Source organism: Eleginops maclovinus, chromosome 7 (genome assembly GCF_036324505.1).
Source record: "Eleginops maclovinus isolate JMC-PN-2008 ecotype Puerto Natales chromosome 7, JC_Emac_rtc_rv5, whole genome shotgun sequence".
Classification (NCBI taxonomy): domain Eukaryota; kingdom Metazoa; phylum Chordata; class Actinopteri; order Perciformes; family Eleginopidae; genus Eleginops; species Eleginops maclovinus.
Genome location: NC_086355.1, coordinates 15,459,916 through 15,487,681, shown reverse-complemented (window position 1 = coordinate 15,487,681; position 27,766 = coordinate 15,459,916). Strand labels below are relative to the sequence as shown.

Here is a 27,766-nt window from a genome sequence, read left to right as displayed (position 1 = left end):
GTCATTCATGTGGGAATGAATTTGAACCAGTGGACTGGAACAAAGAAATCTGAATCTATATAAAAAAGTCAGTCTGTTGAAATGTAAATTGTTTGTAGTTTCTAGTACTTCTTTAAAGAAAAAAACATAAATTCTCTCCAACCTGTACCTGAAGAAACTTTATTCATTATAAAAGCCATACACCCTTTAAAGAGTCAGTTTACAATGACTAAAACAAATTCAGAAGAGTATACATACACTTTTGCTCAAAAAGTGTGGTCAATTCCTTAGCATGGAACAGCACTGAAACAAGGTCGAAATCTGTCACAACTTTGTTTCCGCTCACACTCACAATGGACTGTTGAAAAGGTAGGGAAAATAATGATTTACAAGATGAATTGTGTTATGTACATGTCAGATGCATGCAGGAATTAAAAATGTTGAATTAGTTTTGGCAATGGGGAAGAAAAAGGCCAGAGAATGAGAAAGACAAAAACCCAGTACGTCCTTGTCACTCATGAAGCTGGCGGACATTATTTGATTTAGAGTAGGGCCAGAAGAGAAAACATGGATCACAGTATCATTTTAGTAAATACTTCCATCCTTTAGTTGTAGTGTGTGTGAGCGAGGCAGCTTGAAATAACATATGACAGTAGCTGCACAGCAGCTGAAAGAGAGGAGCGACTGCCGGAACGGAGCATCCTACAATCACAGTTTAATCCCCATGTCCATTATAAGACACACAACCAGATCAACCAAGAATTACAAAAAAAACCTAATATGATTACTCAAAAGCATCAAAAAATCAACAAACTCAATATGCCAGTCTCCCATTAGTCCTAAATGTGGATGATTACGTTTTCTCACACAATCTCTACAGCATTTCTTCTTCAGTGATGCTAATTAAAAGCTCACCCTCGGATTAACCCGTCTCACCGCCTCATGCATTATGTTGAAATAAAGGCCTTACCCTAGTCTGTTATACATACTGTATCACATGCATACGTTTGTCTGAGTTACATCATCTCCAGTAACTACGGTAGCATACCTAAGGGTTTTAAAACATGATTATTAATAAGCTAGCTGCTACATTTCATGTGAAGACAGTGATCGGTTGTTGATGTTGCCTTTTTCTCCTACATGGTAAAGTAACTGTGTCCCGTTTCTGATACCTCAGGAAATTTCACCCACATAACAATGACAAAATGTGCACATGGAGAGGAGGATAGTCTGCCTAGGAGGAAGGGAATCGTTTAAATGAGGAACAATATAATTTCCATCTGGGTGCCGACAACCCTGAAGCGCTTTTTTAATTACCAGGTATTACTCATAAAAACTTGCTTTCATCTCCAGCCACATAAAAGCTGATAATAGGACTAAAGACAGACCAGAACAGCAGATGGGTCAAGCCAGTTCCACGGTCACTGACACTGCAGCCCTTATAAAGACAGAGATGGAAGGTGAACAGCATAGGTGCATGAAAGCTCTTAAAGTCATACTTCTATTTTTGGTGCACCTTCGAGTGTCATAATAAATATTATATTCGCATAAATAGATCAGATGTTCTGCCGTAATGTTCAGTAAGGCGACCTGCTGTAGAAAGAGTGAGTATGTGTGGGGTTAATACACATGTCTGTCTTTGAATGTCTTAAAGGGACAGTTCCACATTTAAAATAGATGTTTTTCCTCTTACCTTTAGTGCTATTTATCAAATCTAGTCTGTTAGGCCTACCTGAGGTAGCTCATGTTATTAGCCGAGGTGAACGCAATGTCCCTTGGCTAGGTGATACAGTATAAAGGAAATAGTTCCTACATAAAACTGCTCACAACAAGGCCTGTGGATAAAGTCTCATTTAATTCTGTTATACTCGAGAGAAGGCAGACATCTCTAAGGCTGATATCTCAAACACATTGCAACTTACAACAATAGAACCTAAATTGATACAGCACTTCAGGTAAGATTTTTAAAAAAGTATTTTGGAGGAGAACTGTCCCTTTAATGTGTGTGTTGGTGAGCACCCTTTCTTACACCTGTAGCATTTCAACAATGACAAATCCAATGTGTCTAAAAGATTCCGTTTCAATCAGTATTAATGTGGCACAGGCCTATAGTGCCAACGTTAAGACAGAGAAAACGATTAGTCCACTCCCAGAGCTCGGAGCTGTCTCTCGATCTCGTCGTCGGAGATAGTGGCCTGTTTGGAGGAGGCGGCGCTCGGGAGGCTCTTTCCTGCAGCTGGAGCTCTTACCATCTGGAAACACACATGGGGAAAGAAAATCCCATTAGCAGGCAAACTGGATAACACACAAGGCTTTAGGACTGGCTGCTGCTGACAGCTGTGTGCCTACTGCCATTTCAGAGCTAAATGTAAAAGAACCTGTCCAAATTTAATCAAACTTATTGTCAATTATAATGGAAAACTATGAACTCAGCTCATACTGCAGGAATACTTTGTGGTGTCCCTTTAAATGATCATAGCCTAGCTGAGCTTTAACGCAAGTGGGTGGCAGTTACACAAGCTTTATTTGCAGCGGCATTCATTAGCATGAATTAAGCACAATGAAACAGGGAAACAAAACCTCCTTATCTTCCTTTAATCTCTTCCTCTTTCATGTGTCCACAGATTTGTTGGCTAAAGGTCTTATATCTGTATGATTAATAAGGCTACTACGAGTGATATCACAATCATGTGAGAAGTCGTACTAAAACCCAAAAATGTAAATTCCAGTGAATATGACACAATCACACATGTGGCTGCTTATGTCCTTATTATATTATGTTCCCCCAAACTACCATAGTTTATGAGTGCTCCTTTCAGCCCAAGGGTTTGTGTTTTATGGTTTTGCTTTCTAAGAAGTTCACACAATATGAGAGTATTCAGAGGATTCTGTGCTCAGTGTTTTATTGGGATGGAGCAGGAAATTATAACCGACCCCCCCCCCTCAATTCAAACACAGTTTTGCATGTTTTTATGAATCTCGCCTGTTGGTTCTCTCCTGCCTGTTTATGGGACAATGTGTGGGCTTGTAGATTGTGTTATGAGAGGTAATAACTCATGGAACCCCCAGGGGGAGCCAGACAGCAGCTGTGCAACACACACACACACACACACACACACACACACACACACACACACACACACACACACACACACACACACACACACACACACACACACACACACACACACACACACACACACACACACACACACACACACACACACACACACACACACACACACACACACACACACACACACACACACACACACACACACACACACACACACACACACACACACACACACACACACACACACACACACACACACACACAGCTAGAGGCGAGCCCCACCGTGTGGCAGCTGGGAAACATTTGAACAGTCGGGTAAAAGCCACTTATTGTTCAGTTCATTCTGCCGGCAGACAATTTACATTTTCTCATTTGCTCCTGAATAGTGATAAAACTTAGATTAAAACGAAATAAAAAGGGAGCTAAAGTGTTTTCAAACAGAAGGAACATTAAGGTATGTAGCATATGTAAAAGGCACAGAGACCATTGTACACAAACCCATTGATGGACTCTACACTCACAGTTTGTTTTATACTGTATTTGTCTCATCTCAGACCTAGTACTGTGCGTTCCACTTTGCACTTTGAGAAAACAGGTTGGTTGAGTCAGTGATCTCTTAATCGCCTTCTTAAAATCACTAAAATCAGAGAGACTTTCATTTCCGTTTAACTGAATCTTCATTTCCTTTTCTTTCCTTCCCTTCTCTCACCATTTGCGACACTTTTGTCTTTTTCAATATCGGTTTTCTTTTAAACTCAACAATGTATGACTTATTTTGCTACCATTGTGAAGCATTTGTGAAAGGATTATCATTATTAGAATAATAAAGTCTGTCGATTCTCTATCTCTCTCTCTCATGATGAATGTCTTACCTTTCCTGAGATCTCGATGCCGATCTCGTCCAGAACCTGGTTGACAATATCCTGAGATTCCTCTTCATCCCCAGAATCATCAAAGATCTCGTCCAAAGTGTCGTTGACTGGAGAAAAAAAAGAGACAAAAAAAGGTCAGTAAAATCAGAAACATTGATTTTTATTCACAGTTTGGACAGAGTAAGATAGCTTAAACTCCAACAGGTAATATACTATGTGTGGATGGTTGTGTGAGAAACAGAAAAGCCTCTCTCTTTTTAAGGTATTTTGTGGGGCAGAGGCCTACTAGGCAGCAGTTACTCCATATGGGTTGCCAGCTCTGACCACTGAGCTATCCAGCGGCCTAGAATAGCCTCTCTATGTACCGTCACACTTTCATATTCCTCTTCCCCTCACACGTTACTCTGTGCAGTGTTCACACACATCCAGACAATCTGGTTTTGGCAAGCCTGTAAATACCAGAGCTCTTTGTGTGTGTATGCGTGTGCTTACTCATGTCTTCGGTCATGCCCATCTTCATGTTCTCCTTCTGGAAGTCTTGCATGGTCTTCAGGGTCTTCTGTGGATCCATCTTCTTATTCACTGCTTGCATTGTCTGCACACATGATCAGAAAGGAAGTTAAAGAATAAATCTTGAGGAGGAGAAGCATCAGGCTGTAAGAGCTGCTTCTGAGTAAAGAAACAAAACAGTAGCAACCTAATGTCAAGTAGAACGGTGGTAAAATATGTGCAAAAAAACAAATACAGCTCCAATTAAAATTAAATGTACATAGTCGTAAGAGAGAACTTCACTTAAATCACTCTTGAATTGCCTTCCATATTCCAGAGAAATCAGCACTTTTTACAAATCAGTGTGTCCCAATTAGTTTGGTTGAAATTGGCCTTTGGTAGACTTGCTCTGCATTCATTATTAGCGAGTTAGGATAACATAGGACAGGGAAAACCACACAGGCTCTAAATTATGCATCTCCTTCCTTCCTGTGAAAGATCAGCACATATGTTCACTGATCCTGAAACAACACGTCGAATATAATCACTTGACACACTGTGAGGAAAAAGTGCTGCACTCAAAATCTGTGTGTAAACAAACTTCTAGTACGCCTGACATACAACAACGAACACATTTTCCCTCTTCTTCTGAAAATGCGAGACACTACATCACACTACATTAATCTGAAGCCTAATTATGTTTGACCTGTGTGTGTTTGTGCAGTCTGACTCTGTACAGCTTTAGGCCAATTACCACCTTTCACACCTCATTAACAGGCAGACTTTCAACATGAACAGATCCCGCATTAATACTTTAAACACTTAAATATTAAACACTGAAAGTAGTTCATATTCAACACAAAAGCACAATAAACTTTCCTGAGTTTAAGGTGATATCTTAAAGTCTCAAAGACCGTTAAAGTGTTTTATATTTTAACACAAGACAAGTTGAACTGAAGGACAGGGTCTTACCTTGGCTGTGGAGGACATGGCGCCGGCCATCTTCATTTGTGAGTTCATGAGCTTCGTCTGCGTGGACATGGAGGTGACCTTGGAGCTGACGGCGTATGTGCGGTTCTTCTGCTTCCTTAGCTGCACCAGCTGCTTGGCCAGAATCTTACACGCCTCCCTGTTTCCACTCTTGGCCATTTTCTTGATTTCAGCCTCCTAAAAACGGAAAAAAGGAGAATAGAATGTTAGTTTGTACAATGTCAGTAAGCAATAGGGCTGCACGATTTGGAAAAAAAATAACTTAATGCAATTATAATAACAGAATCGACTCACGGTAATGGAGGGATAACTCATGTGTTAATCCTAATTCTCATTATAATTAAAATATATATATTATGATGCGATTCAAATTTGTATTTGGGCACATATTTAGCCTTTTCCGAGTATTGGGCTTCCTGGGATTTCAATATGGAACTGATCTATATTGCAATTTTGATAAAACTTTGGATAATTGTGCAGGCACAGTAAACTCATTCAGCACATTAGTGTGAGTATGCACAAACTATTTATGGTAGGAAATTCTAACAATGGAGTCGATGTTCAAAATTACACAATGGTATTTGGTTTGACAGAACTAATTCTAATTCATCAATATTGTAATTTCTGATCCACTGAGAGCCCTGGTGTCTCCCGGTTTGATGGGCAAGTAAGTTATTATCGGCCTTACATCGAACATTATATTAGAAGCTATTTTTCCTGGGTGTAAGCATATAAATAAAGAAAAATAGAGGATTTCAGGCTCCCTATTCTGCAGATTAGCTATAGCCGAGCAAATACGCTGGTGTTCAAAGTCTTGTTGTATAAACGCCATATTGTCAGTGAGCAGCACCAATTTTCCATTAGTTTCAGCAATGAGACACACTTAACCATGCCAAAAGCCACATTGAAAAGAGCTACAAAACCTAAATTAGGAATTCCAATGAGTTACTGTATGTTCATGGCCTGTATCAGTTGCATCAATATTTGTAACATTGGCTCTTTTTTGGCTTTGGGATTTTGGAGATGCTTTCATGTTTCCTAACATTTTTTGACCGAGACCATAGCACTACCATGTATTTGAAAATGGGCTTAGTTGCCCATTAAGATCTTGGTAACTCAAGACGGAACAATCAGTAACCTTGACGATGCAACTGACCCATGAGGCCAGTGTCTGCGCCATGGAGGATTCTGAATGGTAAATCCACAGTGTGACTTTTGAAGGAACATTTTGCATTACTCATTTCACCAGCTTAAAGGAATACTCCGGAGTAGATTCACCCTAGGTTAATTTGAACCGTGACATCCAGCCAAGTAGCGCACCCGAAGTTTTTCCGATCTTGTCCGAACATCAGCCGAGTTACGGAGTTCTCCCGAATAGCTTAGTACACGCGCTAACGGAACCTCGACCTATCTCCAAAATTACCACACTACAATCACCTGTTATGACACCAAACTTCTGCAGTAGTATAAATGTGGTCTGTACTCACAAAACGATGCATTTCGAAGTTTGTACATAGTCCAGGAGTGTATTAGTATCAACACAAGCCGAATAACTTCTAATCTGCTAAAGCTGCGTCGACGTCACTTCCTTGATCTGGGAATAGCCCGTAAAAGTCCTCATCGAAACTCATAATATGCACAAGGAAAAGTGAATTCAGCGTCAGTATTGATAACTAAAATCCTTGTCTAATTGATAGTAGGTAACATTTGAAGTATCTTTTTAGTGTTGCCTTTTAAATATAAGCCATTATCACAATTCAGTGATTTTGTTTTGTTATACTCTGTTGACGGAAACAACTGTGTACACGTGACGGAGGATAGTCAAACACGGTTACTTCGGGCTACTGCAGCGAAAGAAGAAGACTGTTATTTGCTGCTACAGCGCGAAGTGAAAAGATAGGACAAGATGCCATTCTCTTGTATACATATATGTACCACATTTATACTACTGCAGAAGTTTGGTGTCATAACAGGTGATTGTAGTGTGGTAATTTTGGAGATAGGTCGAGGTTCCGTTAGCGCGTGTACTAAGCTATTCGGGAGAACTCCGTAACTCGGCTGATGTTCGGCCAAGATCGGAAAAACTTCGGGTGCGCTACTTGGCTGGATGTCACGGTTCAAATTAACCTAGGGTGAATCTACTCCGGAGTATTCCTTTAAGTGACATAGCATAACTCTCAGATCAGGAGGGCTTTTGAAGAGTAAATTAAATTGTGGGATCAATATGTAAATCCCTTCTGAGTGCTGTAACTAACCTTATAAGCTGCTCAGTGCTACCATGATCTCCTCTAGCTGTAATAGCAGTGCTATTGCGCTGCTGGTGCGTACATACACACTGTATGCATTGATAACAAATAACAGAAATGCATCTGAAATGCTCCCGAGAGGCCAGTGTCTTTGCAGATATAGACATAGCAAATAAAGTCATCTGGATCAAGCCTTACACAGTGGCAAGCAAACACGTGCTTTTTGCTTTGGTAAACACTGAAGCCCACAGGGATGCTGTGCGTGGGTATGAGTGTGTGTGAGCCTCCCGAGGGATAGGAGAGGAGCTGCAGGTTACAGTAAGCTAGCCAGGCCTCTGAGCGCTGCTACAGAGCGTACAGCATGTGTTGTTTATTTTCTGTATGTGAGATAAACGCATCTTCAGGAAACAATAATCAATTATTAATGTTTGATGAAGACACAGACGTACTGTCTCTCTGTCTCACACAGAGACAGGTTCATTAGGGTAAGTCTGTATTTGGATGCATTTGTAAGCAGAAAAAATCCCACGGAGAATAGAGCTGTCGTCCTGTGAGTACAAAATGCACACAGTGACAATAATAATGTTACTGTACTGTCATGTGAAAAACTATGAATGCTTTAGCAGGAAGGAGATAGAGATGAGAGCATTATACGCTTCTGATGTGAAGCGTATAATGTCTTATTTACTGCCCTGTCAGAGCAGGACGGAGGGGGGTGATGGATAGACAGCGCTCCCACAGACATGGAGGAATGCAGCTCACAAATGTGAGGCCGTTAGCAGACTTTGCCCGGTAGCAACGGAGAGTCTTTTTGTTTAAACAAAGATTTTTCCGAACAACAGATGGATAATGTGTTGCAACAGCAGCTTCAATCTAATTACCTGGTTTCTATGGTTTTCCTCTAAATAAACATCTTTCCAAATTATTTGTTGCAAGATGCCACATTTCATACATTTCAATATGTTTTCTGAATGGTCTTAAATATACCACTATAACATAAAAAAACTCAAAAAAGTAGATCCTTATATTAACCTGAATTACATAAAACACACTTGGACTTATTATTACACATTTTTGAGGGCATAACTTCTGTCCTGTTCCATTTTCATTTGTGCTTTAATTCACAATTGAAGCTTGCTTGGTGGAGGGGGCAACAGACTTTATCATTGTGCCAAACTGCTAATATAGGTCATTTCCATTTCTTGGCTAAATTATATTTTATTCAAAACGCGTAACAAAGCTTGAAAAAAAACTAGACTAATTAGCGGAAAGCATTAATAAGGAATAAAAAATCTGCTTCTCCGGGGAGGTAATTATGTCCTGTATGATATTTATTTAATACAACAGAGGGGAGAGGATGCTTTCATCTTTCAGGGACGGGAAATGTTATGTGCGACTGTGAATATAGCCTGATCCACCACACCGGATAATTTTTGTCTATCCATTTAGAGCCATTAGCCAATCAGGCGGGATCCCAGACGGTAGGAAGTACATGTTATATGCATCTCTTTGTGTGTGTGAGGGGGAAAAAAGGGGGTCTTTATAAAGCATTGATGCAATATGTAGTAATATATGGAACATTTATTTTTGAAGAAGGAACTTTTGTCCCCAAGACTTTAGTCGTGTGTGTGTGCTTCCGTGTGTGTGTATATGTGTGTGTGTGTGTGTGTGTGTGTGGTCCCACCATTTGTTTCTCTTGTTTCTCCAGCGCTGATCTGTCCCTGGTGATCTGTCTCTGGGTGCCGCGCAGCTCCTTAGACTGCTCCTTGATGACATCTTTGGAGAGAGACAGAATGAAGGCCAGGTCAGTTCAGACTTTGTGAAGCAGATAATATCTAAACAATTATAAATACATTCCATTGAATATTTCCAAAAGCCAAGATACACTTCAATAGCGCAATTTGGGGTTACGTTTCCTGCCCACAAACACTTCACTCAATATCTACATTTCTGTCATCGAATACATGCGTTACTTTTACTTCTGATCTCATAAATGATGAACAATTGCACATAAATTATATGTTCACAGGGAAGTCAAGCTGAAAAGAAAAAAGCCTTGTCAAAAATCTCCAAATCTGGCATCCTTTTTTAGTTGCATCGCTTACTGATCAGAAGCTGACAGCTGAAAATAAAGCACAAAAATGTGGACAACTATATTTATTTTCTATGCTGTTTAGTGCTGAACGGCCTCCTACCATTTCTTCTTTATTACCCACAATGCAGTGCAAATGAAGTGGTAAAATATTCAATTGCAAGACGATTGTATATGTTCATTTTGACATCAAGTGTTTTTTATTCAAGCAATGTGGTTAGGAGGGTGGGTCTAGGACAGCTGCGGAAGATATGTGAAACATTTATTTAGAGGGCTTAATTGTGACCATGAGCAAGTCTGTGTCCCCACATGCACGCAAAATACCTCAGGGTAACAAGCACCGCTTTAAAACTGCCTACTGACACAGCACACTGTGGAAGTGCTCACACCACAATATTAGGTCAGCTGTACACCACCCACACAGAGTGGCATCATGTGAGATGATGTATGACGCTGAAGTCACACATTCATCCACAACCTCTGAGTCAGAGGGACAACCCGAGCAATTAGGGTCACACACACACACCAGAAATATGCCGGTATAACCTTAAAAAAATTACATTTAGCATTTTGATGGGCTTTTTTTAATACACATAAAATACTTTTTTGCAACTTATTTTTATTCTTTTATTTAAATCTTCATGAAACCTCAAAAAGAGGAGGAATCCCTCTGTCAGGACAAACAGATGTCAGTATTACAATTGTATTTAAATGATTACACTAAAAGTTAAACAGGAAAGAAGTGAACAGCAATTATAAGCAATTAATTCAGCTTCATAATTATAAATTGAAGTATGAAGGTAAATTAGGGGAAAGGGAGTTTTTGGAAGAAGTAAACCACTGCTTATTCTTTTTGAAAAGTTCAGCAACCATGAACTTAGTCGAGACACGTCACTGCGTTGGTCCACTTGTAGGAACGAAGCGTGTATACGTACAAGGTGACGTGCCGCCAACGTCTCAAAGTGGGAGGGATATCGTCCTACAAATATGTGTGATCCAACCACCCCCCCCCCAATTCATTCGCCAAATAACAAGAAACCACTCCAGCCACCTTACCCAGGGCATCAACGGGAAAAAAAAATTGCCCAGAGAGCAAGAGTTGAGAGAAATTAAGAATGCGAGATGCAGAGAAGACCAGACAACGGCTCGGCGTGAGGTAGAGGGAGCACGGCACAGTAAGTACGGTGTGCAGATGAGTGGTATTGGTGAAACTGGAATGACAATGATGGGGGGGTTCGAAGGCGGTGCTGAGAAGAGATTTGCCTTAACCAACAGAGTACACATTTTAAAGATAAAGACAATTACGTTGCTATTTTTAGAGAATTCTCCACAAAAATAAGTTTGATAAAGTGAACTTTAATATGCCCTAGGAGTCAATATATTCAGTATCTGAAGTAGAATAATTCATTCATTCACTTTGATTAAAGAGGGGCTGTTTTCCATTTTGACCTTGTGAGGCTAATTATTGAGCCTGGAGACAAATACTGAAATATTGGGATTGAAAGGCTTTTCATGATGTTGCCTTATGGATTCATAATATTTTGCCTTGTTATTATATTTACTCATTTAAAAATAGCTATGCTCTTTTAATGATGCTTCCTAATTTTGAACTGTCCCTTTTGCTGGAGTAGAAGTGCAAATGCCTCCTTCTGTTTGAACTTTTAAAGGATTATCTTATCTAAAAGTGACCACGTCAGACTATAAAAGAACAGCATGATATGATGTCATATTTTTACAGCCTTTTCCTAACAGCGGATAATAGTATTTTGCTCTGTGTTCTAAAATTGTAGTTATTTTATCACAGCACAGCAAGGCAGATTATATGTCAAACACAAACTGACAGAAATACCTTCCTGAGACAAAAAAGAAGGGAGATAGTAGAAGCGATTTAGAGAAGCTCTTGGATAAATAAATACATTATAGAATACGGAAGTGTTTTTAAATTGCGTTTTAGATTTATTGCGATTTCAAATTGTATATTCAACCTTTTGACACAGATTATTTTTTTGTTTCCGGTTTATGTGCTGATAAACAAATTGGTTAACCGTAAGCTTTCGTGTAGCAACACAGACAGATATCTTATTCCTATCGATTTAGCAGAGAGCTAACGATTAGATCAGTTAGTGGAACTAACCTAAACGACCATTGTATGTTACGAAACACAGTGTTGTCCACAGCTTCAATTTCACATTAACCGAGCCATGTTAAAAATAGCATGTTTACCTAAGCTAACGTTACATAAAGTTTGACGGCGTTTGAATGCTGGTTTAAGGCTTCAGTCAGCAGTGTGACTCAGAACAGGTCTAACAAGTTAAATGGGGAAAGCTAATATGAATAGAGAACAACACAGCAGTCTGTACAGCCAGGCTAAAAACAAGTTAGCTAGCTTTCCACACTCAGCAAACTTACCGTCCACAGTCTTCTTCTTGAAAAGGGAAGCCATGGTGCTGCTTTGTTTCAACCTAAATATCAAAATAGTAATCCTATACTGTTGCACTGTGTGATTCCTATCGTTAACACCGCTGTTTTGCCGTCACACCGGGGCGGCGGATCTGTTTAGCTGCCTCGGTTTCCTGGTTCACTTTCTGTTGAGTTCCTCCCTCAGCTGACTGACTCAACGGCTCCACTGACGTCACGGCGGGACTCTCATGCCGCTTTCACTTATACCTCGTTACATGCCCGATCGTGACCCAAAAAGTCTGTCTACTCTTCAAACTGTGAGAATGAATGAAAACAATGTAAACACGGTGCTAACACTTTTTGTTTTAGACGTGTACGATATAAAGTGTATCGATTACAGAGGATATATCATTGAATGCCAACAACTTGAATGGATGCACCCAGCTATCTATGTATCCATGCACAGTGGTTGCCTATTGTCCCCTACAATAACCAAAAAACAAGTTAGTATGTACAATTTCATGTGTTTAAATTGAGACATAAGGACCAATCTCTGTATTTTACTTATATTTATGTGAATTTGAAATGGAGTTGCAGTATTCCATATAGTACCTGAAGGCAGCACAATGGCAAAAGAACTGATAATAAAATGTTCATTGGCAACAAAGACCTTTCTTCTTACAGTTTAGTGATATGGCTAGGCTAGCAAATTAAGTAATATTGAGTTTGTGTATATTTTATATTTTCAGGATACTTAATTCAAGTGATGTCTTAATTGGTTTACTCATCCTTTAAGTCTTTCAATTGGGATTTTGCATGTAGGGTATACGAGCAGGCTGTGCATATGGGCAAATTATCAGTACATTCACTGGTCAAAGGACACAAACATGAAAACTGTTTTAGGGAAACATTCCACAAAGGGATTCTGTCTATAAAACAACCCCTACGGCTTCTCACAGCATCATAAATTCTGTTCTTCTCAATTTCCTTCCTCATCTCCTTATCCCAAGAGGCGAGAGTTTTCATGCACTCCAGCGTGTATTCATATATTCGTATTGCCTTGTTTCATGTTCATGCTGAGAGCAACTTTATGTGCGATGGTGGGACTCTTGAACCATAACCAACTCAATTTGGTGCGTGTGTGTGTTCTGTGTTAGAGGTGGCGGTGGGAGGTAAGATGCAATGTGGGGGGGTCTCAGCCCAGAACCAGTGAGAGATGCCAAGTTATAGGCTGCAGACGATGAGAGAGGGGTGACTTTGAGGAGAAGGAGAGGAGGATGGGTAGCCCTTAGCTCTTTTTTCTATTTCTAAAGAGGTGTATGCATGTGTGCGTGCACTTTCCTGTGTGCATCAGCATGTCATCCTGAGGCGTTGTTCTTGTTAAGGTTATTAGGGAAGATGTTTGGCGCTAATCAGTGGAGGACTACAGGGACCCCCACTAAACGGCCTCATCATCAGAGGGCTCCAGTGGTGATAAATCTAGCCCCAAGCACCCAGAGGGGCCTGCAGGTACCAAGCCTGTATCTCTGGCTTTGCTTCTACAAAGTGGGAGCATGTAAATCAAATTGTGTGGGTCAAATTTGGGATTTTTTCAACCTGTGATGTATATCATTTATTTTTCATAAATGGCGGGCAAAACTTGTCCACTTAACAGAAATCAAATACTAGTGTAACATATTTTGTGTAAGTAAGCTCAACTTTACTCAAAGTAAATTATTTAATTTAATTTAATAAAAAACAATCATGCAAATGCAAATAAATGTCTGTTTTTCATTTTCATTATCTTTCAGCTATACTTTCTCCACTTTCTTCCACCTTCTATTTCCTTTTTACACCTCCTACTCCTCTTCTCTGTGATCCAGCCGCAGGCAGACAAATGTTAAGGCACTAAATACAGAGTGTATCTCAAACACAGAGAGAGCGGAGAGAAACGTTCATGTGTGAAATGAGATCTCTGCACAATCAGTGGGAGTTGCAGCCATAAAGCACATCAAGCTTTTCAGCTTTAAGGTAGCATTGAACAAATCGTCGGATCCTTTCACTTGATGACTGTGGAGTTAATCTTGTAACAACTGTGTTTTGTATTCTCTTTACAGATAAACCCAATCATGGACATCTATAGACGAAGATTGTTGGATCTGGTGATGATGCCTGTTTTAATTTTTTCTGGTGAAACAGACAGGAGTTAGTAGGGCCCTATTGTGCTTTTTTTTGGGTGGGCGGTCCCTTTCCTGTATTGTTTACAGGTTTTTGAGCATGTAAATGGTCTGCAAAGATGCAGTTGCAGTCCCCCGTCTGATTTGCCTCGACTGCAATCCTTTAGTTACTTCCGTGACACTGTGACATCACCTTGTAACACATTTGCTGCTATTGGCTAGAACTCCAACACATCGTACGTCATACATTAAGGGGTGGGACATCTCTAAGCGGTTGACAAATCACAACAGAGCAGGCCAGCTAACCAATCAGAGCAGACTGGGCTCTGGTTTCAGACAGAGAGAGAAAAGAGATGCTGCAGCACAGGCAGTATGAGAAAAATAAAGACCTTTTTGAACATGTAAACACGACACAGAAGAGGAAAAAAATACAATTATGAAACTTTAAAGTGAACACAATAGGGCCCTTATAACTGATTTTTTACATGGAACAACAATTGTGCCATTTCATTTCCTAACAATCACACAGAACTGCAGAGTTCACGTTGGTTTCCGACTCCTTTTTTCTTCTTAATTTTGTTATCTTCAGACACAAGCCAGTAACTATTTTTTCACTCCATTTTATTTGAATAATTGCAGAATATCTCATCATTCAACCCCCACCAAAGAGACAATCTTGACAATATGTTTCATTTTCATAGCAATAGACGGCGAATGTCTGCCTCACATAATAAAACACAAATTCCATTTTTTATATTTTTTCATTTGCAATAGAATTTCAAGAAAGCCCCCTCAGGATGTATATCTCATTCCCCATATTTATCAAGCGTAAATCCAGAATCATAATAGGATATGAAAAATGACTGTATGCTGATTTCTTCCATATGACCCTGACATGAAAGCATGCTGAAATATGTTTGTATGCAAACACAGAGAGACAAGGAGCTGTGATGGGAGGCACGGGACTTCTTTTTCTTCTTCTCTCTGATGGATGGATACTTCACTGATACCCAGATGGAGAGAGATAGATTGAAGGAAGCAGGGAGGACACAAAGAGTATCAGGGGAATAAAGGAAGAGGAGAATAGAGGGCAAATTCTCAGAGAGAGGGGGGAAAACAATTAAAGATAGAGGTAAACAATGACAGGGAAGAAGTTACAGTTTACAGGATGGTCAAAAAGTCTGGGATAAAAAATAAACGTGATACAAAAAAGAAACTAAGACAAGGAGTAAAAAAAAGAAAAATACAACTACAAGGAGTTTTGGTTGATACACTTCGGTTTTTGCACAGTTTCCCAACAAAGTGTCTAAGTATATGGAAATAATTTTAACAACATATGGAAGGCAGCAGGTGGCGGAAATAGCAGGAAGAGATGGAGGGATGCTGGGAAGCAGGAAACAGTGTGAAAACAGCGGGGGACGATGGGAGTTCGGGATGGGTCTAATAAATCGAGTGAGTGACTTCACTCGTTTCTGCCCGTGGGATGAATTTAGTTGCGCTCACTGGCGCAGTGCAACATCAGGGAATTATGGGTAATGAGGGATTATTCTTCCCTGTAGTGTTTGCTCATCATCATTGCCACTCACATACTCTCCAGTCTCTCACAAAGCACACACACACTAACGGACACACACACAGACACACTCCGAATATGAGGCAGATGTAGATGCAGGTGTTGATCATAATATGAACATGTGCAGACAAACATACAGGCTCACACATCTTGCAGATATGCTGTTAGTTTTGTGAGTAAGGTCAAACAGCGAGGTGTTATTGTTTAAATCTGCTGCTGGCGCCAATTTTGGGATGTCACACTCAGCGAGGCACACACACACGGTTCAATGACACCCTGTTTTACCCACAGGTCCTTTTTGCCTGAGGAGGCCAATCTGTCTGAGGGTAGATCCTACATGCATCAAACCAGAACCCTCTTCACCCTTTCTCTTTTTTTCTGCCTCCCTCTGTCTCTCCAGTCCGGGGTCCTCCTCGCCCCGGGGCCAGGCTGTGACCAGGAGAAGTGGGCTGGATGTCCCAGCAGGGCCCGCAGCTCAGACACATTAGCATGAGGGAATTAGAGATATTACAACTGGAAGGGCAACAGAGGACGAGTTCAGAGGAGGTTTGTGGAGTTGTGTGAGGGACAAAACAGACAAAGTAGCAAGCTGTTGTTTGGCTAGTTGTAGTATATGCATTTGTGAGGATTACACAAACATGAGTAGATGGTGTTGTGGTTTTACATGGTCTTTAAAATGTATGTTACCATGAAATCAAACTGCATCGTCAATGGTATAAAATTGAAATGGATATTGTCATAGATTCCATTCATTTTTAGACAAATCACAAATCAGCTGGTAAATCAGCATAAGCAGTGTGAAATAAAAAGCCGTTGTTGATTTTTGTACATCAATAAATACAATATTGCACATGGAAAAACAACCATTTTTTTAAGCCAAATGTACTGTATTTTTATTAACCTGACTTTCATGGCTTCCTGGCTTCCTGGCTTTAATCCATTTCTATCCAAAGGTAGTTAATGCACAGTAAGTTGACCTGTTTGGTTCAAATGTGTGTATTTAATAAAGAAATCTTAAAACAAGAGGATTCTTCCTTTTCTTGTTGATAACACATTGGGCATTTTTCACAAAGTATTTACAGAAAAATGCACATCCAGACTATGATTTGTGTTACCTTCAGGAATAATTTGTAGTATCCGTAATGTTTTTGATGTCTTTCATTTCAGTTTTTTGTTGCCCCAAACTCAACCTTTTACTGTAAGAGAGAGCAAAACAGAAGGTCCGGAAACGGAAGGTAATATGCAGTAGGTCTGAGTTTCTTTTGTTGTATATTCTGAATTAAGTATGAATCTCTCATCAGTAAAAATCAAATAGGAGTGAAACCAGCAGTTTTATTAATGTGGAAAAAGCTGAGAACGCCAAGTTGCAGTATGGAGAGGGGCCCCCAAAGCAAAAATCTCTCCCTGGCCCTAAAAAGGCTAAGAGTGCCTGTGTCCCACATTTTTGTTTAAGGTGCAAGCACAGCAAAATAATCTTCCTGTGTTTCTCCACCTATGTTTCATTTAATATGTGTCTTTTTGTCTTACTGTAACTCTGCTGAGCATTTCATTTGTCACAGATAATAGGAATTGTTCTACATTCTTCACAATGTCATTGCTTAAACTGGTAAGGAAAGAAATTCGTAATTTCATGCATATGTAGTATATGTCTTCCAATTATCTGTGGACTTTCAGATTTAACATTTAAATCCATGTCCAGCTTTTGTTTAATAGAAAATGTCCCCCTTAGTTTGACCCTCTAGGGGTGACACACATCTGTCAAGTGGATTCAACGTGACCCTCTCTTTGAGTCTGCATCATCTCATTAACTTCTGCTGGGCAGTCTTTATCTTTATAAATGCAGAATATGAGTTTAAATTGCAGAATGGACCAAGTAATTATCTGGTTTTCAAGCAAGGTCAGCATGGTGACTCTGAGGAAACCCAATGTGCACTGGTCACTTAGTAACGCGCACACACACACACACACACACACACACACACACACACACACACACACACACACACACACACACACACACACACACACACACACACACACACACACACAAAATCACGCACACTCTGAAGAAAGTGCCTTCTTTTGTCTTGTCTTTGCAATTAAAAGTCTCAATTCCATTTGAAAAATGTGCAATAATGGCTAATGCAATTAAAATTGAATGTGTGAGATCATTGAGATAATGAAAAGGGAAAGCGTGGCGCCTTGTTTGACCAAAAAAAAGCGCTTGTAACAGTTTTTCCTTTGGCTTAACATGGAAATTCCATTTTCATTAACTGACAAATGACTGTCTTTCTCATTAGAAAACAAATGGATGCTACAGTGCTAATAATCCCACCAAGTTGTTTTGTGTCTCATTTAAACTGAATTAAACATCAAGACTCATGTTGTAGTTTGGATTTAGACGCAAGTCCTGATATATTTTTTTCCTGAAAGTGGCAATGAATAAAAAATATTTTGAAATTGCATCACTCCATTTACTTGAAGATGCACTAATGGCCCTTTAATTAGACTGTAATGATTGCACTCCTCCCCCACCTCTCACACACTAAATTAGCAATTGCATGAAATGATCCACTTAATGTACAGGCAGTGTACGTTGGAATTAATGAAAGAGTTTGACCAGTATGTAAGTTATTTAATAGGGCAGATAATTGCTTTTTAGATGTATTTTCATTGACCTAACATCTCAGAGGTTTATGAAAATGAAATATAAAGTATGGAGTTGTACACAGTGTAAAACATATTTATCCATGTTTAAACCTGTCACCAAAACCCTTACATACTGTTATTTGGTTTTGTATGACTTCCAAGAATAAAATGATATTGTGGCTTTTGCATACCTGAATGTAGCTGTGGTAATTTCTTTGCCTGCACAGGAGCCTTGTCATCCTCATCATCCCCCTCATCATCAACATAATCATCATCATAATTGTCTTCAGGTGGACCAGAGAGTGAGCTCAGGCAGGTGTACGTTTCTATGGACTCTCCCCGGGGCAACCGCACAGAAAAACTCATGATGCTGCAGTCTGCCTAATGTGAGATATCATCATGAACGGCACTCAGCTTTATCTCACACCTGCCTCATCATGGGCACAGTGTAAGTTTTTTAACTCATTTGCAGACAAGGTGTTGGACAAAAAGCATTTATGTTTGGTGATATAGTTTAGTGTCCAAACTTAGAGCGTTGAACTTTCTGTTACCTCTGAGACTAAAGTCTGGGACACAACACTTGTGACCTGGTTTCTTTTTGGTTTCTTGGGATGTATCCCCAAAACCCCCTCCTTCTCAGAGAATAACGTCTCTCTGAAATGGTTCTGTGATCTTAAGTAGTGGAAGTTTATTAGGCATGAGAAGTTTCTTTAGATCTAAAGCACTGGAGGTGCCCCACGTTCTTTGAAGGGTTTTTTACAGCCGGAAAAGCAAACAATTCTCAAACTCCACTAATTTCTGTCCCTTTCCCTTATCCTCCTCCCTCCGTTTCCCCCTCTAAAACATCCACTAATAATCATCTCTGTGCCTCATTAAGAAGCGGAGGAGTAGAGAGGCACAGGCTTCTCCAGATGTTTGGTGGAAAACCCCTGAGGTCCAGCGTCAGTATCAGAGAGCTTGTGTGTCTCAGTCTGTTGTAATACGCATTATCAAGAGTGCATGATTGTGTGTGTGTGTGTGTGTGTGTGTGTGTGTGTGTGTGTGTGTGTGAGAGAGAGACACCACTTTAAATCTGTATGTGTTTGATACTTCCTGCACTGTCTCCAGGCTTCTCTGTGAGTGTTCCACTGCCCCACTTCCACAGCAGGCGGAGGCAGCGAGGGACGAAATTTCCTCCATGAAAACACTAGATGGAGATAAGGACTAACTCTGCCTTCCCTGCATGATGGTATAATCGGTCTCTTTGTCTGCTGCTGCTGTCACAATGAGCGATCTGTCTGTCAAGATGAGCAGGTTGCAGAAAGAACTAAATGAGTTATGGGGATCATATTAACAGTTTGTTAAAATATGTCCCAGTCACTGGTCTCCAACTTTGTTCTGATAGATTTTGAAATGTTTAATAGTTGTTCATTCATATTAAAAGTATTAGACCATTTACTGGCATCATTGTTCACTATATACAATGTCAATACTCTAGGACACAACATACATTTTTGACAATTAAGACTTTTGAAAGATAGAATCTTCTGTTTCAGCTTTCCTCCTGAATCTGAAAAGGTTTTGTCAATATTAATTGACTCATTTTGTTATCATGGGTCTTATCTTGATAGTCGCAGCATAGCTCGTCTGAAATAAGCAAAACTCCACGTTTCTGTAATTCCTGTATAAGTGATTTTCTTTCAAAACGCTGCCCCACTTCCATAATGTCTTATCGCATCATCAGCTTGCAACTGAATAATTCACGCTCCCTTTTGTGAAATCAAAGCGAATGAAACATGAGAAAAACGGTGAGATGTTACTCACAGTTTCCGAAGTCTCATCAGATGTGGCACCTGGCAACCAAGATGCACTGCTGAAGCAGGAAATAAATGATGAATCTTCCTGTTGTCGTTCCTAAACATTTACCTTTCAACAGATCCCAAAGTTGGTGGAGTAAACTCTGATGAAAGGTTAGACTGTCTCACTCAGACATTTAACCAGATCTACAAAATAAGAAATCCTTTTTTGGCCTCTTTACCTCTTGTGTGTTTTCAGTTGAATCTATGGGCAAATGTAGTATTGATGTTGATGGGTTCCAACTCTTCTAGCACACTTTAATGACCATGCATAATTTACCCTCAAGAAATGTGGACATGTGTCAGTGTTGTGCATGCTTGCTCACTGTCAGGATTTATTGGGACACCTGAATGGAACAGAGCCATCGTTAACGTTATTAGTAACACCTGTGCTTTTCCAACTAACACCAGTTAAAAGGCCTATTAGTGTGACTGCATGATGGATTGGTGAATAGGTCTGGAAATGGGAGGGCGATTTTTGCTGTGTTTGTGTTTGGTAGCCAATTCATGTCTAATTATAAAAAATTAAATCACACTTCTGCAACAAATTTATCTGACAACAGAGACACATTTCTCTAGGTTAGTTCTTACAATTTATTGAATATGAGACTGACGAAAGGTTAGTTCCTCTACATAACAGAAAGCCACATCTTGGTGAACAACCAGCAAAGAAGCATGACTTCAAATGAATGAGAATAATTTGTGAAACTGTGTGTTTAAAATTAAATTGGCTCTCCTACTTAAATATTTAAAACCACTTTGGAGTTATTATGTTAGCCCTTTTAATGACCTGTTCTTTTTTGGCTTGACATTTTTGTCAGGTTATTTGGTTACTGCAATTGAATTGAATCTCACTGCATATTTTTAGGATCGCTTCTCATACTGTTCAATATGGATGCATAATTGGACTGAAGATCTCTGGCCAGTGAAAAAAGTCCCAGAACCAGGATGAACCAAGAATCACTTTCTCTGAAGGCCAACCATGGAATGCACAGGAAGGGCAAATGTGGTGAGAATGGTGCTGATGATTAAGGGCATCTTAGGGTTGTTAGGATGCTTTAACCTCAGAAGGACCAAAGCACTCAAGGATGATAGTTGGGCTCAAGACATTCAGTGCCATATGTCATTATTGTCAATGTTGAGCTTGTACTCATTCCCAAATAAAGTTTTTCATTTTAAAGATGTTATTATAACTCTGTGGCGATGTTAATGTTAGTTTACATTGTTCAATCTGCAGTAAATTGAGTATATTCTCATTAAACTCGATAACAAGGAAAAGGCTGGTAAAGTGTCTATAGCCATGCTAGCACAGTCAGTATCCTCTATTCAATACCACACCATCGTAGACTGTAATTAGACAGTAGACATTTATGCTCAGAGTAAATCAAGAGTGCATTACTGAACAATAAGTACTTAAAGTATCCTGGGAATCACTTCTTGTATACTACACATTGGAAACCATGATCTGTAATAAGAAATTATTCAAAATCTTAAAGTCTACATACATCCAAAGCCACATATTTGGAATTTTTGACATAAAATGTTTATCCTATATTTATTTTATGCGATTGACACATGACATTATTTGAACTATATATAATACAATTTCCTTGACAAATGGTCATTTATTTATTGTTAATTAAGTTAAATTAATTTTCAAAAGATCAACGTCTCCTAATTAGGCTAATATGCTTCTATCACAAAGAGTATGCATGTGTGGTTTACACCAGGTCACACTGACAGACATATCATGTCACCGTCTTCGCCAACAGGTGGCAGCAAACTGCTCAACTCTGTGAGTCAGGGAGCATCATTGATAGAGGGATAAACTGATAAGGAACAGTCCCCACTGTACATGGCAGTAATAAGGGGGTCCTGGCAGCTGAATGGTGAAGGATATAACACTGCAACTTCTACGTTTGATTTCAATTAGGGCTTTGTTGCATGTTAGGCTCCTTTGTCTCCAGTACTTTACTCCATCTGCTAAATGTGAAAATGCAGATATATAAACAGGAGAATATTGAATAATAAATACAACATTTCTGTACTGTAGACATTTCTTCAGTTATATGTCTAAAGGTTAAAAAATGTATGTAATTGTTTTCATTTGAAGGTGACATGCATCTGACCCTTAAAAGCACCTGTTGCTCCAAGATGACCTGCAGATGACATTGTTCACACAGGGTTTATACAATCTGCTGTTCCAACATTTTAAAGTAGCCAACAAGTTTACTGCAAGGTAATGAAGGGCAGTACAGAGGAGAGGGACAGCTACAAGGGAGAGGCTGGTGCATATTTTAAAGCCATTTTGTCAGTATTTCAAATGTTTGTTATTATCAGAAAACAAAAAACAAAATCAACGAAGGATTAATTTGCTTCCTTCTTGAAGCATCATTCATGATTGCATATCAAATGTGTAGACCATGTTATAGAGCCAAATTAAATGTTTATTTAAAAACGTTAATGTGTCTGTTCATTTTTACTATGTAGAGCGACTCTTTACCTAATCTATTCCAAAACCCCAGCCCTAAACTCTGGCGTGCTGAGGTCAGAGGTGTCTGAACAGTGAGATCTTTATATGGCCCACAGTAACATTTGATGGCAATAACATTTTATGAACGACAGGGAATATAAGCATCAATGCAGAGTTATAGTTCGTCGCTTAACTCCCCTATACTCCATGCAGGCCCTTCCCCGGTGGGCGTGAGTAAATGGCCCCAGCCCTCTCTAAATATAACTCCCCTCCAAAACAGAAAGAGAGAGGAGGGAAAGGATTACTCATCCAATCAGAAGCGATCTCAAAACTTGTCAGAGAAGATTTTTTTTTCTTTTGTTTTTTAGGATACTGTTTGTGTCTCATACGGTTTTGATCACTTTTGTGGCCCCGGGTGGTGCTGGTGGAGCGCACAGCAGGAGGTGCATTGTTTGTATGCAAACTGGACGACATGGCTATTGTATGCGTTTGGGCATATATGGAGGCACCGATGGCTCGGAGGATACAGCCCGTCTGAAGTCTCAGGAGTGGAGAGTCGCCCTTTGGCTGTTACTAGCGCGTTTCTCCGTTTCCATCATTACCTGTTCGGGTCCGTCGTTATGAGTTGCCTGGATGTGATGTACCACCAAAGTTATGGAGCGCACTATCTCCCTGCAGCGGCGTACAAGGCGACGTACTACAACCACCATCACCAGCAACAACAGGTGAGACATGACTTCGTAGCTAGCGTGACACAACGTCACAAAGAGTTATTATTTTATCTTTTCAGGATAGGGCATTTTAGTTCATCATAGAAGTGCGAATTATGTGTCCAAATCTGACTTTAAAAAAAGTTATTGATAACAATAAATAAATAAAAAGTTATACAGAACCATTCCACTGTCAACTTATGGATGCTTTAAAGATGTAGACTTTTCTCAAAAGTTATCACTTTCCTTTCATTTGTACTCAGTAAGGTTTTTTCCATGTTACCTGACCTCTCTTCAGGACACCACTTCAAACTTTCTTTACGCCTCACACACACACACCTATTAATTTAAATTAAAAGGCTTTGAATGATTAAATTCCAGCCTGATGCTGGTATTCGCCTCAGGTCAGGCGTGGTGACACGGATCTATTAATCCTGCGGTCAGATAGTGATGTAATGACAGCCGGTCAGTCACTCAGGAATGTGGATGAGGCACACTGAGCTTTACAAATAGTTGGAATGCAGTATGGGAAAAAGGAAACTCATTTTCACACAGCTCTCAAGCTGCTTACCAGATCAAATCATTACTGGTCGGATACAAATAAACCAGTTGTTTATTGTGTGGAAAACAGAAGCCCGACCATGTGTAAGAAAATAAGTTTATTATGACTATTCAATAAACACATACATTGATTGCTCTTTAAAATTATGCAGTCTCTATTCTATTGAAATGTAGTGGATCTGTGTGTTAATCTCTCTGTGTTTCTTTCTCCAGAGGAGGATGAGTGTTTACAGTAAGATGCAGGAGTGTATGGAGCAGCAGCAGCCAGGAGGAGGAAGAGGGATGCTTTCCAGAGATCAGCCCCTACGGCAGGGTCCTGCGTCATTAGGGACCGAATCAGTCCGTAGATCCACATCCGATTCTGAGTTAAAGGATGGTCCTCAACCAGCAGAGGCAGAGTACTTGAGCTCCCGGTGTGTTTTGTTCACCTACTTCCAAGGCGACATTGGGGACGTGGTAGACGAGCACTTCTCCCGCGCTCTCAGCCAGTCCAGCACCTTCAACAGCGAAACCAAACCGATCAGAGTGACTCAGCCCTCAGCCACAGGAGGCTTATGGAAAGGTAAGAGGAAAACACATTTTAAACATTTATACATTTTCAAAGAGCTGCTGAATTCTCCCTTAGTTAACCATTATTAAAGATCTGAAACCACTGGAGATGTTTTTTTGTGGCAACATGTTGAACTCTGTGTGTTTTTCAGATGGTGGGTCTCTCTCTGAAGGGCAGAGCAGCTCAGTTTGGAACAGCACTTATCCATCCCAGGCCAGTCCTTGCCTCCCGTCTGTCTCTGTGTCAGTCCACCCAGACTTCTCCCCAAGCCCGGTCTCCTTCAACCACCCAGATGGAGCTCTCTGGGCCGACCATGTTCTCTCCCAGGCCGGCCTCCCACCTCAGGCTGCCCTCCCTGAGAGCTGGACCTACAGCCTGAACCCCCAGAGCCAAAGTGGCTACCCCAATGTCCACAACGTCTATCACCCTCATCCCCACATCCACACCCGGCACCACCACCCCATGCTCCATCCATACCCCACCCACAGCCCAGCGTTGGATCCCAGGTTTAATCCGCTGCTGCTGCCCGCTGTTAGGAACCAGCACCAGCACAGCAACAGCACAGCAAGTTCCCCGCACAGCGAGGGGGTGAAGACGGAGATGCAGCCCAGTAGCAACAGCCCCGTCACGGCTACTTCTGTGACCTGGACTCCGTCTGCCCTGAATGGATCCCTGGAGGGGTATGACTCAGGTAAATGCAATAAAAAGTCTACACCGGATTGACTTCTAAGAATTTGCCTAACTCACTTATAAGTGACGCTTAAGTCTAAAAATTAATGTCCATATTTTTTTTTTCTGCAGCTCTTGATCAAACCAAGGCAAAGACGTCAGTTTGGTTCTAACGGTTGAATGGACAATAAGAGGGATTATCAAATCAAAAAGGACCTATTATGTGGCTTTATCGATGTATTGCTGCAATACCAGCACTGTTATGTAAGAAGAAAGAAGGCTTTCTGTAGCTACAGTAAGACTATGAATCCTGCACTGTCCACACAACGTATTATGGAGATGAACTCAGACTTTGGATTTAAATGACAGTGCTCTACTGCTCTGGCTGCAGGTCATGGCCCTGGAAGAACGATAAAAACACTACTACTAGCTTTAAGAATGGGAGGACTCTTCTTCCCTGATGGCACAAAAAAACATTTATATTTTGTGCAATGTGAGACCAGATGGTTCTGTTTCAAGAGCTTGACTTTGATTCACATTTTGTTTTGTACAGTAAATGTTTTGATGGGTTTTTGTGTACAGTTTTGCCATGCTTAATTGTTTTTGCTGGATGACTCTTGCTAAAATTCTTGCCTGAATGCTACTTTGCTATTTTTGCCTTAAGGGATTGTGAAGTGTAAATATTGGTACTGTTTGTTTAAGTAATAAATTGTTGAACTGAATTTTCGACTGGAGGTTCTTTTTCAGACCTAAATTTACCCATTGAGCCCACAGTATGCTGAATTCATGCAAAAATATTCACCTCCAAGTAAAACTTACTTCTTCTAGAGAGGGCATTGAGCAAATCACTCAACATTAACAAGTACGAATGTGTTAAATTCCTTTAAATTCCTGCTCCTAAGAGGCATATATGTGTAATACAACTATTCACACATGACTATCCTATTACATATCATGCAATGATTGCTGCTTTTGCTCTTGTACACTCAGGGAAAGTCAGTTTCCTTAAAGAAAGACACCTGCAACACTGTTATAAAATAGTTTATTATAGCCTCCTTAGCCTGTTTTAACCTTAGTTCCAAGGACTTTTTTCATTCTCTGAATAGATTCAAATGGTAGAATATTTCAGAAATAAATCAGTCGGACCCTTATCTAAGCTTACTCATGTAAGTATGCTGACAGAAACAGCAAAACAATTCATGTGATGTTGGACCAAACCAGAATATGCATGACTTTATTATTTATATATTATTTTATTGTTGTCTACAGCAAAGGTGGAGATTTGTCCATATTCTTTCCAAACATCCTACAATAAAGAGTATCTTTTTCTTTTTTAACATCGTATCTAAAACCCAACTGACCTGGGACTTTTGTTTCAAATACAAATGCAGATCATTTTTATTGTTGCAGTACTCTATTAACGTTGATGTTTTAGGTACAAACAACAAGGCTCAACAGGAGTTGTTGTCCACATAAAGAGGGTTTACATTCCACAGACAGTTACTTTAAAATAACATGAAATGTTTGTTGTCCCTTTCCACACAAACACACACATATGAAAACACACACACACTCCAGACTGAGAAGCACACACCAAAGAATGCATTTCCTGTCTGGACAGGAAGTTTGTCAGAAGTTAGAAGTTATGACTACTCATACGCTCAGAAAACCCAAAACAGATTTCAGGTAGCACAGTTCATTTTAGTGTTTATTTTATGTTAGGTTTAGTCGACGCATTTGGAGATATATGATTGAGTTTGCCTCTTAAAGCATTCAATAAATCAGCATTATTTGTACCCATTCTGACATAACAGCTGGTTAAGCTTGTATGTGCGTGTGTGAGTGAATGTGTGTGTGTGTGTGTGTGTGTGTGTGTGTGTGTGTGTGTGTGTGTGTGTGTGTGTGTGTGTGTGTGTGTGTGTGTGTGTGTGTGTGTGTGTATGTGTGTGTGTGTGTGTGTGTGTGTGTGTGTGTGTGTGTGTGAGTGGTCTGACCAGGTGGTTTGATAAGCAGCAGCCCACTAACATTCCTGCCTCCTCTCCCACGTTGCTTATTCTCCGCAACACAGCAGGACTTCAAATCTGGACCACAGCAGCTGTGTTTCCATCCAAAGTATCATTCACAGTAATCATGATTCATCAAAGTGGAAAAAACATTATTGACTATAAGAATTGATGATATTTCCCTGATCAATGAAGCCCAATTCACTCAGGCAGGCTGGAAAGGTTTTTATTTATAATAATAATGATGTTATCAATAAATGTACATTTTTCATGCAGCTATCAATAGGATGTATTCAATAATTTGCAAAAGTGATATGTTGGAGATGCTAAGAGAGACAGTTTGAAGGTCCCTTATATTCGAAAAATATGTTATAGGGCCATATCTATACAAAACATGTTTCCGAAGCGTTTTGCTTAAAATACCAAACAGATCAACCATTGTA

General features: G+C 40.0%; 2 protein-coding genes across 2 annotated transcripts; one reads left to right on the top strand and one right to left on the bottom strand.

Annotated features, from left to right (window-relative positions):
- Positions 1-143: 143 nt before the first annotated feature.
- On the bottom strand, positions 144-12,370 carry chmp2ba (charged multivesicular body protein 2Ba). Its single transcript, XM_063887689.1, has 6 exons — positions 12,154-12,370; positions 9,337-9,428; positions 5,389-5,583; positions 4,420-4,522; positions 3,928-4,034; positions 144-2,231 (listed from the first exon to the last, which is right to left on the bottom strand). Exons 1-6 carry the CDS (start codon positions 12,185-12,187, stop codon positions 2,118-2,120), a joined length of 645 nt encoding a protein of 214 aa, XP_063743759.1. The 5' UTR covers positions 12,188-12,370; the 3' UTR covers positions 144-2,117.
- A 10,825-nt stretch (positions 12,371-23,195) lies between these two features.
- On the top strand, positions 23,196-26,042 carry vgll3 (vestigial-like family member 3). Its single transcript, XM_063888118.1, has 4 exons — positions 23,196-23,555; positions 24,315-24,663; positions 24,803-25,342; positions 25,453-26,042. Exons 1-4 carry the CDS (start codon positions 23,451-23,453, stop codon positions 25,491-25,493), a joined length of 1,035 nt encoding a protein of 344 aa, XP_063744188.1. The 5' UTR covers positions 23,196-23,450; the 3' UTR covers positions 25,494-26,042.
- Positions 26,043-27,766: the final 1,724 nt, after the last annotated feature.